Source organism: Mesoplodon bidens, assembly GCF_964165515.1.
Source record: "Mesoplodon bidens genome assembly, chromosome: 1".
NCBI classification, from domain to species: Eukaryota; Metazoa; Chordata; class Mammalia; order Artiodactyla; family Ziphiidae; genus Mesoplodon; species Mesoplodon bidens.
In genome coordinates, this window is record NC_138176.1 from 136,779,989 (window position 1) to 136,797,406 (window position 17,418).

Here is a 17,418-nt window from a genome sequence, read left to right on the forward strand (position 1 = left end):
GTCTCTAAGACCACGGGTGTTGGAAACAGATGGTCTAGGTTCCAGTCCTGGCTCTGCCAATTGCTGTTTGGCTTAGGGCAAGTTACCTAATCTACTTGCCTTAGTTTGGGTTCTCCTGAGACAAGAACTTGGGTGAAGATAATTTACTTCTGAGGTGATCCCAGGAAGCAGAAGTGGGGAAAATAGGACTTGGAAGGAAGAAAAGCCAATAAAGCGTATATTAATGATTTGGTTGCTGTTGGGGGAACTGGACCCAGTTGTGCTGGGGACATTCTAAGGACTTGTGTAGAACTGTCTCATCACAAGATGGAAATCCTGGTGCATTTACCTGCTGACTCTTGCCCACATTGGTTGAGAGTGACTCTGAGAGTCATTAGTATTTCCCCACTCCCTTTCCAGATTTCTGCATAGCTGAGCAGCTTCCCAAGCCTTCAAAGAAACTTCTGGCAGCAAAGCAGGGAGATGCTGAGGCCCAGAATTGATGTGGGACACTGGCACATGCATGGAAATGTATATCCAAGACACGCTGAAATCAAGTGTACTAGGGCACGTTGCATGATCCTCCACAAAAATCTGCTACAGTCCTCAAGCTTTGGTTATTGCATCTGTGATAAGGAGTTGCAATATACCTCTTCACAGAGTAATAATGATGATTAAATGAGAGAGTATACAGTTCCTGGCATATTTGATAGACTTGATAAATATTAGTGATGATGATGGTGATGTTATTTATCTTATATTAAATCCATAGTAATTCCAACTGAAATTAAGGCCAGCAAGCACGTCATATTTTTGCCATTTCTGTGTGTTCATATTATTGGTCAGATTCTAACTAATCTGGAACTGTTTATCTAGAACTGGCTATATGCTACATTGCTGCATTAAAGATTGTCTCTTAAGTTTAATAATCACTAACAAATTAAAAATAGCAATTGATAATCCTGTGTGTATGTCACCATATAATTAAAAACAATAAATTTATAAGAGTACAGAAACCCAGGGATTGGGGTGTATGCCCATGTGCGTGCACATACATGTATGTGCCTAATTTTAATAATTCATGAAAGATTTAACCCATATGATCTTCATATTTCATATGTTTTATATTTTGGATCCCCAGTTTTGTTAGTTTTCAGTTTGGCATTTTCTTAAGATAAAATCTGATGCTGTTATCTTTGTTCTCATAAGTACCGTATAAGTACCTTCTTCTTCCTTAAAAATCTTCAGTTCTTTAGGAAGCCCCATGGTCAGTTCAAGCTCCAGTTCTACTATTGTTTACCAGCTCTGTGACCCTTGGATCTGCTACTTGACTTCATTTCCCTCATTCTAACACAATAAAAACTCAAAAATGTTAGTACTCTTATCTTTCACTTTCTTAGTAGGGAATCCCTCTCCTTTTCCATTGTACAGAGTGTCCCTAAGAACAAAATTAAAATTGGCAGGTGATTTTGTGGCTGTGATTCCTTCCACATACATTTGCTTAGTGTAGCAAAGGCAACTGGAAAGTACTCATATTAGGCTGAAGTTTGAAATGCACTTCAAACTCAGTTTTAAACAGGGATGGCCAGTGTAGCTATGACTTTCACTATATGATGACTTCCATTTAAAATATGACATTTATAGTGAAATTTTGGCATCTTAAGATTTTCCTTAGCAAGTGATTTAAAAGTTACAGGGTGAAAGCTGAGCCCAGGATTTATGATTTTGGGTCATCCCTCAATGAAGAACCATGAATAGCAGAGGTGGTTAAAGGAATATATCCCAGAGCGTTTCTGTCCTTTGGAGACATTCCCCACATTTCCAACCTTCCCTAAAAGAGGACGTATTTGGGACAAATATAACTTTCTTCAAGGTGACCAGTAGCCACTAAAAAACAATAAACAACTGCCTTATTCAAACATAGGACCTACACTTAGAATTTGGGGCTAAAATAATCACCCTTTGTCTTCAAGTCGTAAGTCACTCCCAGATTCTATGGAAGTTCACAACTTTCTTAGAAACTATAACTAGAGTTTCAGGTATGGAGAACAACTTAAAACCAGGAGAATTTTGCCCTAATTTCAGTCCCCAAAAGTTTAATAAATTAACACAACTAAAACTTAGGATATTTTTTTAGGGATAATTATATCTGAACTACCTACCTAAAAGAGTTGGAAATATCCAATTAAATAACTGTTCAAATGCTTATTCTGGTTAAAATAATACAATTGCAGTTAATTTTTCAATTGTTTCAAAGAAAAAATTTAACTCTGCTGTTGCTAATGGATATACTAAATATTTATTTTACTCAAAAGCAATGTAGAAGTGCTTTGACGCTAGCATCCTTTATTATTGTAATTGCTATCAATAGTGATAGTAATGTGTCACCTAAATAATTCAATCCAGTGGAGAAAAGTTCATCTTAATTTATCAAAAAATACTTTCAAGTGCATACAGTTATCGGAGTTAGATAAAAGGTTCTGGAGACCTTTCATGAATGGATAGGAATCAGTGAAAATTTCCAAATAGTGGGTTGTGAGTGTATTCATAAGTCAACTCTTTGGAACTTTGTCACCTTTTCCCAAATAAATGGTATAAGAAGTGGAATTTAAGATGAAACCCATAATTCCGAACTATGACAGCATATGTAGATCATACAGTGCCCTGCATTGGTACTAATAGGATGCATCTCAATTTGGGTCCTGGTGTTATGGAACCAAACCTGGGTCCGCTCACCCGTGCACAGTAAAGCCAATCTACTGACATTGGGTTGTGGTGAAAGAAAGTGCAGCATTTACTGTTAAGGTGCCAGACAAGGAGGCCAGGACAGCTAATGCTCCAAAAGCCAGAACTGCCTGATGGGTTTCAGGAAAGCATTTTTAAAGGCATGGTGAGGGAGGGGAGTCACAGGGTATGTGATCAGCTCATGCACAATTCTCTGATTGGTTGATGGCGAGGTATCAGGGTAGCGTCACAGGGGTTAATGCTGTCATTCCTCAGGCTCCGGTAGGTCTGGGGGCTGCATGCTCATACTCACCAAGTAGTTAACATTGTCTTCCATTGGGTGGGGTTTTAGCATCTAGAAAACAACTCAGGAAGTATGTATCAGATACTGTTATGTAGGTACTTCAGAGAGGAGCTACAACAGAGGACATGGGGGAGAAGTCTGTCCCGGGAAGTCCCCGTAGGGTCTTGCTCAAGGTTACACTGGGAACAATAATGAGGTGCTGAAGTGAAGAAGGAGAGAAAAGGTGTTTCCTCTCTCTTATCTGTGTTATGAAGTACAAAGCTCTGGCCTCTCCCTCCTATTTCCTAAGGTGTCTCCTCCCATTCCTATTATGTTCTACTTCTGCCCCGTTAAAGGGTCTGAGCCTAAATGCCCACCCTTCACAGTAATCTGAGGATGACTAACCTGACCTTAACAGTCTCTGCAGTACTTGCAATTTTTTTTTTTAAACCCCACATTTGTTTATTTATTTTTGGCTGTGTTGGGTCTTCGTTTCTGTGCAAGGGCTTTCTCTAGTTGCGGTGAGCTGGGGCCACTCTTCATCGCTGTGCACAGACCTCTCACTGCTGTGGCCTCTCCCGTTGCGGAGCACAGGCTCCGGACGCTCAGGCCCAGCGGCCATGGCTCACGGACCCAGCCGCTCCGCGGCATGTGGGATCCTCCCAGACCGGGGCACGAACCCGTGTCCTCTGCATCGGCAGGCGGACTCTCAACCATTGCGCCACCAGGGAAGCCCAAGAGGAGCTTTTGAGTTTGGCTTGTAGAAAGACGTTGGTGATCTTTGATGAGGGTATTTAGTAAAGTAGAGGAACTGGAGGCCAGGTCATCGGTGGTGAGTAATTATGCAGGAATGAAGAAGGAGAAATGCAAACTACTCTTTCTAGGGTTTGTGGCAGGGTAGAGAAATAGAGCTAGAGCTAGTGAAACAAAGTGCAGAGACTGGTTGTGCTTCTGGGCTGCGGGAAAGGAGCCAGGAGCCGGGGAGTCTGAAGTTCACAGTTGTAAACTGACCAGGGTGTCATTCTCAGCATTGTATGATGGCTTAAGTGGGTGATTAGACTGGGAGAAGTTGTTTTTTGTTGGGAACTGAGGTTTGACCCTGGTAAATGAGACAGAGTTTGTTTTGTGGCCTGTAGAATGGCTCTGAGGGAAAATTCGAAGGTAAAGTTCCAAAAAAGCATTTTGAACAGTAACTTTTTTTGCAAAGAACATAGAGGTGCTTAGGATGAATTTGGAAGACAGTAGTTATTTGTTTATTTAAGTTCTGGTGCTCTGGCAGGAGCAGATGTTATAATTATTTCCATTTTACAGATGAAGGTAGAGGTACAGAGTGTCCTGGTTATCCTCCCCCGCCAAAGTCTGGCCTCTTCGTGCTGTACTGGCCCTCTTTGCCCGTGTGTATTGAGAAAGTTCTCTTTTGGAGATGTTTTTCCACATTTACTACTAATGTGGGTAATACTATCCAGTTTGAAGGTACAGAGATCATCCGGGTGAGGATTGCTTCACTGGTTGTCTAGAAAGATGTCATAGATTAACCTTAACCTTGGTGAAGTCACTGGACTCCCAAGTCTGGTTCTTAGCTTTGTGACCCAGGAACTTCCCTTTCTCAGCCTACCAAAAAAGTCATCTGACGCAAGTGGTCTGACTTAAACTTAACAACACTTACCAAGCTATCAGTTTATGATGGGGGCTGTTCATTCACCATGACACGTGCGCATCTGCCCTCCAGGAAGCTCTTCCTGGTTTCACAATATCTTAAAACCTGTATGGACATAAATCAGGTGGTTGCTCTATGAGCACAAAGACAGAGCAAAGGAGGTTGATTGTATAGCCAGAACCCTCAGGAAGCTAAGTGAGTTGTTCCTAACTCAGAGCACGGCACTGCCCTTTAGTAAGCATATTTATTTTCCTTAGGGTCAGTGTTTTTTCCCCTGAGCAATGTTACATGGATGAACTCTGCCAACTTTAGCTGTGCTGATCCCCATTTCTATATTTTCATGTAGACCACCCTCTCATATTGAAACATTCCTTATTAAGAGATATTAATATCACCCAGATAAATTCACTTTTTCTGTTTTTGAGCCAGAATCCGTTTTTAAAAAATTTTGGCTACCTTTGGCATATGTGTTGATTTTTTTCAGTCAAGTCCATTCTTTACCCCCTTTCCCTACCTACACTGTACTGCCTGCACAGACATGGCTTGATCTGAAGGGGGTAACTCACAGAACTCCTTGTAAGAAGTTACTTTTTAAAAATTGCATTTTGCTTACTAAGATAGCTGTAAAAACACTGCTTGGGGAAATTAAAGAAATAACATAGCACTACTCCCCATAAGCTATTATCAGAGATTCTAGCCATTTATATTTTTCTCCTATATTGGTTTGTTCTCCGTAAAACTCCCTTATGAAAACCCAGAGATCTTTGGACCACAAGCACAGTTGCATTGTATGGCTATTCAGGTTCTTAATACCTTTTTTCCTTTGAGGTGTACTCTCCCAGATCCCATTTGCTGACTTCTTTATTAACTTGATCTTTAAATGTCTTTATATTTATTTGACTTCTCCATGACTGAAGGCCATGTTCTTCATTTGCAGTTTGTGCTCATCTTGTTTTGACTAAAACATTTTTTAAAATTTCTTGACGTATAGTGGATATTCAGCTATTTCTTGAAGTTATAACCTCATCTATAATGCAAACATAATCCTGGTACCAATTTATATTAGACTTTATCCATGGGTTCAATCTCATATTACTTTCAGGCTTCCAACCACCTATGTTCTTTAGTTCAAAGATAGGGAATTTGTGTTGTGTTCTAGGAGTTAAGGAACTACTATTGGGACTTCCCTAGTGGAGCAGGGGTTAAGCATCCGCCTGCCAGTGCAGAGGACGTGAGTTTGAGCCTTGGTCCGGGAAGATCCCACATGCTGCGGAGCACCTAAGCCCATGCACCGCAACTACTGAGCCTGCGCTCTAGAGCCTGCGCACCACAACTACTAAGCCCACATGCCACAACTACTGAAGCCCACGTGCCGAGAGCCTGTGCTCCACAACAAGAGAAGCCATCTTAATGAGAGGCCTGTGCACCAGAACAAAGAGTAGCCCCCGCTCGCCACAACTAAAAAGAAAACCTGCGTGCAGCAATGAAGACCCAACGCAGCCAAAAATAAATAAATAAATTAATTAATTAATTTTTAAAAAAGAAAGAAAGAAAGAAACTACTATCAAGTGAGAATGACTGGAAACCTTCTAGAATTCTAACTCATGTTCCTCCTCCACAACCTTGGGGGATTTCTTTTTTAAAATTTTTTAATACAATTTTTAAAGGTTATACTCCATTTATAGTTATTACAAAATATTGGCTATATTCCCCATGTTGTACGATATATCCTTGTAACCTATCTTACACCCAATAGTTTGTACCTCCCACTCCCCAACCCTTTCCTTCCCTCCACCACTGGTAACCACTAGTTTGTTCTCTAGTTTGTTTGAGTCTACTTTTTTTTTAAAATTAATTAATTAATTAATGTATGGCTGTGTTGGGTCTTCGTTTCTGTGCGAGGGCTTTCTGTAGTTGTGGCAAGCGGGGGCCACTCTTCATCGCGGTGCACGGGCCTCTCACTATCGCGGCCTCTCTTGTTGCGGAGCACAGGCTCCAGACGTGCAGGCTCAGTAGTTGTGGCTCACGGGCCCAGTTGCTCCGCGGCATGTGGGATCTTCCCACCCCAGGACTCGAACCCGTGTCCCCTGCATTGACAGGCAGACTCTCAACCACTGCGCCACCAGGGAAGCCCTACTTCTTTTTTGTTATATTCACTAGTTTGTTGTTTTTAGATTCCACATATAAGTGATATCATACAGTATTTGTCTTTCTCTGTCTGACTTATTTCACTTAGCATAATAGCATCATGACCTCCAAGTCCATCCATGTTGCTGCAAACGGCAAAATTTTGTGCTTTTTTATGACTGAATAGTATTCTACACATAACGCGTCTTCTTTATCCATTCATCTGTTGATGGACACAGGTTGCTTCCATATCTTGGCAATTGTAAATAATGCTGCTATGAACATTGGGGTGCATGTATCTTTTCGTATTAGTGTTCTTGTTTCAGATATATACCCAAGAGTGGAATTGCTGGGTCATATGGTAATTCTGTTTTTCATTTTCTGGACCTCCATACTGTTTTCCATAGTGGCTGCACCAATCTCCATTCCCACCAACAGTGTACAGGGTTTTCCTTTCTCCCAACCCTAGGGTGTTTTAGAGTGGCTTCCTAGCAGACACTGTCAGTACCACACCTAGATTCCTCCCCTGCCACTGCAGCATGCTCTAGCCCATTCCAGATGCCAGGATCTGCACCTCTTTGACTAAGTGCTTTTCCAGAGCCACATGCTTTTCTCAGTTATAAAGGGAGGGCTAGAAGAAAGGAGTAGGGAATTAATACCCCAAGCACCCTCAACCAAGGACTGATGGGATATGGTATACAAATACCCAACAACCCTTCCTCTAGGGTTTTTTTACTTTACTGCTTCCTTCCTTTCCCTTTCCTAGTTCCTCATCGCCTGCTGGTGCTTCCTGCACCTCCCAAACTGCTTTCACTGCAATCCTTATCTCAGGATTTGCTTCTGAGCCCAAACTGAGGCGTGATGTAATGGAGAAGAGGAAGCTCCCTAGCCAAAGGGCCAAACAAATCAATATCCAGAAGTTACAGCTGATGAACTATAGTAGACATAGAGCCTGGTACTGAATAATAATTGTTTTACGAATGCTTTCCAAATAATCATTGCTCGTGGTCCTCCTCTCAAGGAGTGCCAAATCCAGTGGGAGAGGTTGATGTATAAACCATGAGACTTTAGTATTGTGTAGTTAGTGCTATAGGGAGGTATGAGAAACTTCCTGCAGGAGAAGATGTGAGGCAGCAGTTCCGCAGGATGGGATTAGGAGTGAAAGAGGGGTTTAGGGAAAGCTTTATTGATGGAGTGGTATTAGGTACGGAAGTTGGAAGAGAGCGCTTCAGAAGGAGGCGCATGAACACACATACAGAGAGGGAGAGAGAGAGATTTGAACAAGCCAGGAATACTGCCATGGTGAGTGGAACAATGGGCTGGAACAAGGGGTGTTGGGGAACAGTGGCTGGGATGAGATGGTAAGAAGCCTCAAATGCCATGCTAAGGAGAGTTGGCCTTATTCTACAAGTGATAAGTAACATGATCATATTTTTGTATTAGAATATCTTGTTTCTAGATATATATGGAGTAACCATGGGATACTTAAGGCTATTCTCAGAGCTCAGTTTACATAGAAGGGGCAGTAGAAGGTGAATGGTTAACGTGGGGGATGCCTTTATTTGAATCCCAACCCTGCTGCTTACTAATTGTGTGATTAAAATAACTAACATTTAAAAGATTTTTATTGAAGTATATTTGGCATACAATATTATATTAGTTTCAGGTATACAACATAATAATTCAGCATTTGTGTGCATTGCAAAATGATCATCACAATAAGTCTAGTTACCATCTGTCACCATACAAAATTAATACAATATTATTGACTGTATTACCCGTATTGTACATTACATCCCCACGACTTATTTATAACTGGAAGTTTGTACCTCTTGATCCCCTTCACCCATTTGTTCCCTCTCAACTCCCCTCTGCACTAGCAACCACCAATCTGTGTTTTGTATTTATGAGTCTGGGTTATGTTTTGTTTTGTTTGTTTTGTTTTTTAGATTCCACATGTAAGTGAAATAATGTTGTATTTGTCTTTCTCTGTCTGGCCATTCACTTAGCATAATACCCACAAGGTTCATTCATGTTGCTGTAAATGGCAAGATTTCATTCTTTTTTATGGCTGAATAGTATTTCTCTCTCTCTTTCTCTATCATATTTTCTTTATTCATTCATCTATCAGTGGATACTTTGGTTGTGGTCATATCTTGACGATTGTAAATAATGCTGTAATAAACATAGGGTTGCAGATATCTTTTCAAATTAGTGTTTTTGTTTTCTTCAAATAGATACCAAGAAGTGGAATTGCTGGATTGTATGGTAGTTATATTTTTAACTTTTTGAGGAAACTCCATACTGTTTTCCATAGTGGTTGCACCAAATTACTCTCCCACCAACAGTGCATGAAGGTTCCCTTTACTACCAACACTTGTTATTTCTTGTCTTTCTGATAATATCTATCCTGCAGAACGTTGCATATGCATTCGAGAAGAATGTATATTCTGCTACTTTTGGATGGAATATTCTACATATATCTATTAAGTTCATTTGACCTAATGTGTTGTTTAAGGCCAATGTTTCCTTATTGATTTTCTGTCTGGATGATCTATCCATTGATGTAAGTGGGGTGTTAAAGTCCCCTACTATTATTGCTGTCAGTTTCTCCCTTTAAGTCTGTTAATATTTGCTTTACATATTTTGGTGCTCCCATGTTGGGTGCATGTATATTTATAAGTGTTATATCTTCTTGCTGGATTGACCCCTTTATCATTATATAATGCCCATTGTCTTTCATTACAGTCTTTGTTTTAAAGTCTGTTTTGTCTGGTAAGTATATACTTACACCAGCTTTCTTTTTATTTCTATTTGCATGGAATATCTTTCTCCATCCCTTCACTTTCAGTTTGTGTGTGTGTCTTTACTTTGGAAGTGAGTCTCTTGTAGGCAGCGTATAGATGTTTTGTTTGTTTGTTTGTTTTTATCCATTCAGCCACTCTATGATTTTTGACTGGAGAATTTATCTATTTACATTTAAAGTAATTATTGATAGATATGAACTTATTGCCATTTTACTAATTGTTTTCTGAATGTTTTTTGTAGTTCTTCTCTGTTCCTTTCTTCTTCCTTTCTCTCTTCCCTTGTGGTTTGATGACTTTCTTTAGTAAGAAATAAGTAGCATTTATTGAGTCTACTATGTGCCTGGCACAGTTTTAAGTCCTTTACATGTACTCAATTATTAAGTCACTTGCCCTTCAGATTCCTCATCTATACAATGGAGATAATGTTACTTTACATTAATACAATATTACTTTTGTGACAATATTTTATGTAGCTGCCTTGCAAAATAGTTTGTGTAAACTTCTTATAACAGTGCCTGCCTGGTACATAGCAGGTAACAGGTGCTGGGTAAGTGCTGTTGTTATTATTATACACCCCTCTGCTCTCAGAAGAACTCATATGAAAGGGAATCTATGGCTTTGCCTAAGTTCCCCTACATCTGAGTTCAGACATTACCGAACAACATCTTTGGCAGGCACTTGCCCTAGTTGAAGGATAGGTAGGAGGCTGATATGGTGCAGTACTCCATAGCCTTACTTCCCTTATACAGCTCTAAGAATTTTTGTCCACTGAAAAAGCTGTTCAACCTAGACCAGAGCCTGTGGAGAGCTGTCCTTTGGTGGAGGTGCTGAAGGAGTTAGGATAAGTTGTTCAGCTGTCAAGGCACCTGAGCAGCGTTCTAGGTCTTAGAACCTAGAAGGAAAAAAAAAAAAAAAAAAAAGCATAAAACCAGCTGTGAGTTTCAGTATCAGGATTTGGAGCAGCATCTGTCTGATGTACCTGACTCCAAGGAAGTTCTGCTCTGCTGTCTATGGGTCTGTCTGTGGAGCCTCCAGTGAGCAAGTAAGAAGTGGCCCAGCCCAAGGAGAAGAGTCACACAGCTTTGATTGTCTGGGGAAAGAGCTGCTGAGTTTCCTTCTGGAAGGCCCTTACTCCTGAAGCTCCAAGTTCTAGTTCTGAATGTCCCAACTGAAGCTATGACATCTTGAGGGACAATGGGGACTGTGGAGTAAAAAGTTATTAACTTTCTTATCCAGACATCTGATGAAATTGCAGATTCAGAATTAGGAATGTGGGCTCTAGGCATCCATGACCATTTTGTATTAGAAATCAACTTTCAAATTTCCGGAAACAAATGAGGTCTGACAAGAGAGAAGTGCACTGATATTATGATTTACTTTTTATATTCATAATTTGAACTAATTGTAACTTTTTCAGAAAACCATTGCATGACTATACTGCTTGCTTCAATATGTCCTTCCTGATTTTTGTCCTTTTCACTGAGTCTTCCACCCTGAGGCAAGCAGAAGAGGTGGAATTCAACTTTCTTAATAAAACATGATGAACTTGAGTCTTAAGAAGTTTCATGTTCACAAGGAGCTGCTGGGCCATTTTCTGGTATTGATAATCTCAGTACATTCTCTTGGCTCTTTCTTGAGTGTGTGTATGCGTGTTTATGTGTGTGAGTCTGTCTGTACTATTGACATCAAATTATATATGCTGGTCTGAAAACTGTGTACTTTCTTTTTTGAATAATACATCATATTATGCAAATATCTTTGACATTTGCCTCACTTTAAAATTTAAAAGGATAGGTGTGAGTTATCATTTTGCAATTTGTGCTCCCTTGTGCCATGTAGGCAATACATTTTTTTTTTTTTTTTTTTTTGTGGTACGTGGGCCTCTCACTGTTGTGTCCTCTCCTGTTGCGGAGCACAGGCTCCGGACGCACAGGCTCAGCGGCCATGGCTCACTGGCCCAGCCGCTCCGCGGTATGTGGGATCTTCCCAGTCCCCGTGTCCCCTGCATCGGCAGGCAGACTCTCAACCACTGTGCCACCAGGGAAGCCCCGGCAATAAATATTTTTGATCTACATTCTGTAGCCCACTTTTTAAATCCAAACTTCAGCATCTTTTCAAAATAATATATATAAAGCATTTTTATTGTTTGTTTCACTATGACAAGTGCAATAAAAGAGAATTCACTTGTGTCTACAATCTGGAAATTAAATTACTATTTTTTGCTATCTATTTGGTTCATGTGTTTATTATTTTAGGTAAAATTTGAAACATTAAGCAGGTTAAGTATCAACTAAAGAAATAACATTAGCAACTATTATCATCAGTGAGGTAAGAAACATACTTTAGAATACCTTCATGCTAAACATATCAGTGATACCAAATTACAAGAGTACAAAAATTCAGATTCTCACCACGGAGTATCAGAAACCATTTGACTCTCCCTTTGCCCCTCTGCGGAGAATTTCTAAGTCCTACTAACAATTAGATTGGAACAACCTCACAGACTTGTAGGATTAAATGCTTGCTACATAATCTATTTAGCAAGAGGTGAGACTGTGATTTTATGCATTAAAAAATATATATTTATGCATCCTGTGGCCTCGCTACTCAAAGTGTGGACCCTGGACCAGCAACATTAACGTTAAGTTGGAGCTTATTAGAAATGCAAAATCTTGGGCCCTACTCTAGATATTCTGAGTCAGAATCTGCATTTTAAAAAAGATTCCTGACTCATTCATATGCCCATTAAAGTTTGAAAGGTGTTGCTTTGGAGAGATAAAATATTACTGAAGTAAGATTTTGAAGTCTGCATCTACCTAATTGTTTGTAGAACTTAGAGATACTCCCCAGATGAGCAAAAGAGAGAGTCCAATGGCCTCCTTCCCTTTTACTATATTGATTCTCCATATAGTAAGGTCTACTGCCTTGTGTTGGAGGTATCAGGCCACCTCGGTTTGAATCCTGCTTTACCATTTATATAACTTCTCTGTATCTCAGTTTCCCCACCTGTATAAGAGGAATAATAATAGTATCTCAAACAGTTGTGAAGATTAAATGAATTAATACTTTTAAGGCTCTTAGAACAATGCTTAGCACATAGTAAGTGCTCAAAAATGATTCATTACCATCATTTTCAAGGTCTGAGTTTTGTAAGCCATTATCTTAAAATCTCAAATCTTCCTCTAAGGCTGTTGCTGGCAGAATGGTCCAGAGACAAGGCTGGTCAGCTCAGAGCACCTGGGGGTGGAAGGATTTGGCTGAAACTCCTTTAAGGCAGGTCTAGGCCTGGCATAGACTGCCATTTAGTAGCTTAGTGCCCAAGTGTAATGACCATGGGATGTTAATTACTGACTTCTCTTTTCCCAAATTTTACTCATTAAAAGTCACAGAAGATTTTTAGCCAATTCTCTGAAACCTTATTATCTTTACTTTGTAAAATAAGCCTCTTGAGTATAGTGGAAACCCACTGTGAACATAACTCCTAATTACATAAGCTGATATAATTGATGGACTAGCTTCTGGCATCTTCGCATTCTTCTCTTTACCCCCTGCAAATAACTCTAACTAGAGTTAAGATGATAGACTGAATGAGATGGAAACGATAGGAACCTGATTCCATCCTTCACCAACCATCTACAAGAAGAAATGTGCCAGGGGCTTCCCTGGTGGCGCAGTGGTTGAGAGTCTGCCTGCCGATGCAGGGGACGCGGGTTCGTGCCCCGGTCTGGGAAGATCCCACATGCCGTGGAGCGGCTGGGCCCATGAGCCATGGCTGCTGAGCCTGCGCCTCCAGAGCCTGTGCTCCGCAATGGGAGAGGGCACAGCAGTGAGAGGCCTGCATACTGCAAAAAAAAAAAAAAAAAAAGAAGAAGAAGAAGAAGAAGAAATGTGCCAGACCAAGGAACACTTACCAGCTAGAGATTTGGTCTCTAATTTCAATATGGAGCCCTGGGGTATAAGGAGGAGTCCTCTTGCCTAGGTCACCGCTTCTGAAATTTTAATATACAATAAATCACCTAAATATTTTGTTAAAATTCAGATTCTGACTTAATCTAGCTGGGTAGTGCCTAAGATTCTGCATTTCTAACAAGCTTCCAGGTGGAGTCAATGCTGCTGATCCATGGACCACATTTTAGTGAGGCCTAGGCTGGAACCAGTCTAAGTAGGTTAGAAGGATTCTTCCACACCTGCCTGTCTGAGCCCTCACCTGAATCTTGGCCCTCTGCATGACTGGTTCTCAGCCCTAGCTTCACATTACAATTGCCTGGGGTCCTGGTCCCAAATTCCAGATATTCTGATTTAATTGGTTTGGGGTTTATGGAAGAGAGCCAAAAAGGAAGAGTCAGAAAGACATGATTCTGGGAAAGCTTGGACTTTTCACTCCTCTGCATTAACAATGAAATTCCTTCTTGGCACTGTAATCCAATAAAATAATCTTGCCCTTGACCCTGATCCACATTTGGAGTAGAAAGTCAACAAGAGTGGGGATCCTTGAGCTTTTCATGGAGGTAAATAATAACTGCATGCAATCAACATGGGTGTCAAACCAGTTTCATAGAGCAGTTCCAGAGTATTTTTCAAAATGTAATACTGAAACATGTTCTTGGGAGAAAACTAAGTTCAGGAATTTTGAAATGCTGATTTGCTCTGATTCTGGCAAAGAGACAACCAAGTATGTATTCACTCCAGGTAAAACTGTGTAAATATATGATCCTTTTCTTTGAGGACCATGTGCTCTAGTTAGGAAGATAAAACCAATACATGTGTGCAGTAAAAGGTTAGCTTAGCAGGTCTAGGTTTCCCCAAACCTGTGCATTTCAAAGAAAACCTGTCTCTGTAGGACTGACCCCTGACTAACTCCTAGGAGATAACCTCTGATCCCTTAGAATAGACGCAATGAAAAGAGTATTTTTATATGCTTGAGGCCCGACCCTACATTGAGTCCAATCCAGAGCCCTCAAGATGGTGGCTGGCCACAATCTCTACAAAAGACTTAAGTCAGGACAGTTAATAGAACAAGCTACAGTCCCTACTGCTGCAAATGATCTCAAGGCTATAGTTGATATTTGTTATCTACCTCCTCTATCATCCATTCTAGATTCCCCTCACCCTAAGCCTGCAACCTAGGCTAGCAAAGTTCAAGCTATAAGAAGTGAGCATCTAGAACATGTAAAAGGAAATAAATGAAATGTATTGGATGTTTATTAAAACCCAAACTGATAAACTGTCTTGTTCTGTTGGTCTCCAGGCATAGGAATTGTTGCTGGCTGTGTAAATGATATTTTGCGAATTGCTGTTACTGAAGGGAATATGTTGTATCCCTCTGTGTTTTGAGGCAGAAAAAAGAAGATTGAAAACTACTGATCTAGAAAACCACTAATATTTGAAAACTTGATTTAAATTTAAAATTTTCTAGAGAGTAAAGAAATATCTTGATTAAATATGTACAACTGATCATCCATAATTTATGAGGCAAAGAAACATTTTTTATGCTTATATGAGAATTATATCCTGTCATTTTCTTAATATCTGCCAGAACCCTATTTCACAACACTGGTCACTAAAGCCCTAATTTGTTACTGTGGTCAAATTATATTAAGACAACTAAATAAAAATTTAGTGCCTTTCCTCTTTAAATCAAATCACCAGAGAGGCTTCTATTTATGAAAAACTTAGAAAAAAGAAACACACACACACACACACACACCCCAGCATTCTCTGTTTCTGATTTGAATTCATTTCTATTTTAAGAAGTTAAAAGCTAGGTCTTTTTTTTTTAACTGGAGTATAGTTGCTTTACAATGTTGTGTTAGTTTCTGCTCTACAGTAAAGTGACTCAGTTATACATATACACATATTCACTCTTTTTTAGATTTCCTTACCATTTAGGTCACCACAGATCATGGAGCAGAGTTCCCTGTGCTAAACAGTAGGTTCTCATTAGTTACCTATTTTATACATAGTATCAATAGTGTATATATGTCAATCCCAATCTCCCATTTTGTCCCACCCTCCCTTCCCCCCTTGGTAACTGTAAATTTGTTCTCTACATCTGTGACTCTTATTTCTGCTATGCCAATAAGTTCATCTGTACCATTTTTCTAGATTCCACATATAAGCGATATTATATGATGTTTGTTTTTCTCTTTCTGACTTCACTCTGTATGACAGTCTCTAGGTCCATCCACATCTCTGCAAATGGCACTATTTCATTCCTTTTTATGGCTGAGTAATATTCCATTGTGTGTATGTACCACATCTTCATTATAAAACTCTCAGAGGAAAACATAGGCAGAATACTCTTTCACATAAATCACAGAAAAATCTTTTTTGATCCACCTGCTGGAGTAATGAAAACAAAAATAAACAAATGGAATCTAATTAAACTTAAAAGCTTTTGCACAGCAGAAGAAACCATAAAGAAAACAAAAAGACAATCCACAGAATGGGAGAAAATATTTTCAAATGAAGCAACCAACAGGGGATTAATCTCCAAAATATACAACCAGCTCATGCAGCTCAATATCAAAAACACAAATAACCCAGTCAAAAAATGGTGGGGGGGGAGATCTAAATAGACATTTCTCCAAAGAAGACATACAGATGGCCAAGAGGCACATGAAAAGATGCTCAACATCACTAATTATTGGAGAAATGCAAATCAAAACTACAATGAGGTATCACCTCACACCAGCCAGAATGGCCATCATCAAAGAATTTACAAACAATAAATGCTGGAGAGGGTGTGGAGAAAAGGAAACCCTCATAAACTGTTGGTGGGAATGTAAATTGATACAGCCACTATGGAGAACAGTATGGAGGTTCCTTAAACAACTAAAAATAGAATTGCCATATGACCCAGCAATCCCACTACTGGGCATATACCCAGAGAAAACCATAATTCAAAAAGATCATGTACCACAATGTTCATTGCAGCTCTATTTACAATAGCCAGGTCATGGAAGCAACCTAAGTGTCCATCAACAGATGAATAGATAAAGAAGATATGGTACATATATACAATGGAATATTTTTTAAATAAATTTATTTACTTTATTTATTTTTGGCTGCATTGAGTCTTTGTTGCTGTCTGTGGGTTTTCTCTAGTTGCGACGAGCGGAGGCTACTCTTTGTTGCAGTGCGTGGGCTTCTTATTGCGGTGGCTTCTCTTGTTGTGGAGCACAGGCTCTAGGCGCATGGACTTCAGTAGTTTTGGCACACAGGCTCAGTTATTGTGGCTCACGGGCTCTAGAGCACAGGCTCAGTAGTTGTGGTGCACGGGCTTAGTTGCTCCACAGCATGTGGGATCTTCCTGGACCAGGGCTTGAACCCGTGTCCCCTGCATTGGCAGGTGGATTCTTAACCACTGCGCCACCAGGGAAGCCAATACAATGGAGTATTACTCAGTCATAAAAAGGAATGTAATTGGGTCATTTATAGAGACGTGGATGGACCTAGAGAGTGTCATACATAGTGAAGTAAGTCAGAAAGAGAAAAGCAAATATCATATAATAATGCATATATATGGAATCTAGAAAAATGGTATAGATGATCTTATTTGCAAAGGAGAATTAGAGACACAGACATAGAGAATAAATGTATGGATACCAAGAGGGAAAGGGGTGGGGTGAGAGGAATTGGGAGGCTGAGATTGACACACATAAATTATTGGTATTATGTATAAATAGACAACTGGTGGGAACATACTGTATAGCACAGGGAACTTTACCCAGTGCACTGTAGTAACCTAAGTGGGAGGGAAGTCCAAAAGAGAGGAGATATCTCTATGTGTATGGCTGATTCATTTTGTTGTGCAGTGGAGGCTAACACAATATTGTAAA

General features: G+C 39.9%; 1 protein-coding gene across 2 annotated transcripts in view; it reads left to right on the forward strand.

Moving 5' to 3' along the window:
- LOC308613600 (uncharacterized protein) overlaps positions 1–17,418 on the forward strand; it is a 139,650-nt gene that overhangs the window by 102,866 nt on the left and 19,366 nt on the right. The window contains exon 6 of one of the 2 annotated variants that reach the window (XM_081227308.1): positions 400–570. The exons of the other annotated variant lie outside the window; for it this stretch is intronic. Coding sequence (XP_081083434.1) covers positions 400–415 — 16 coding nt within the window. The 3' untranslated portion in view covers positions 416–570. Of the gene's footprint in view, positions 1–399; positions 571–17,418 lie in introns of those variants that run through there. 2 annotated transcript variants of the gene reach the window in all.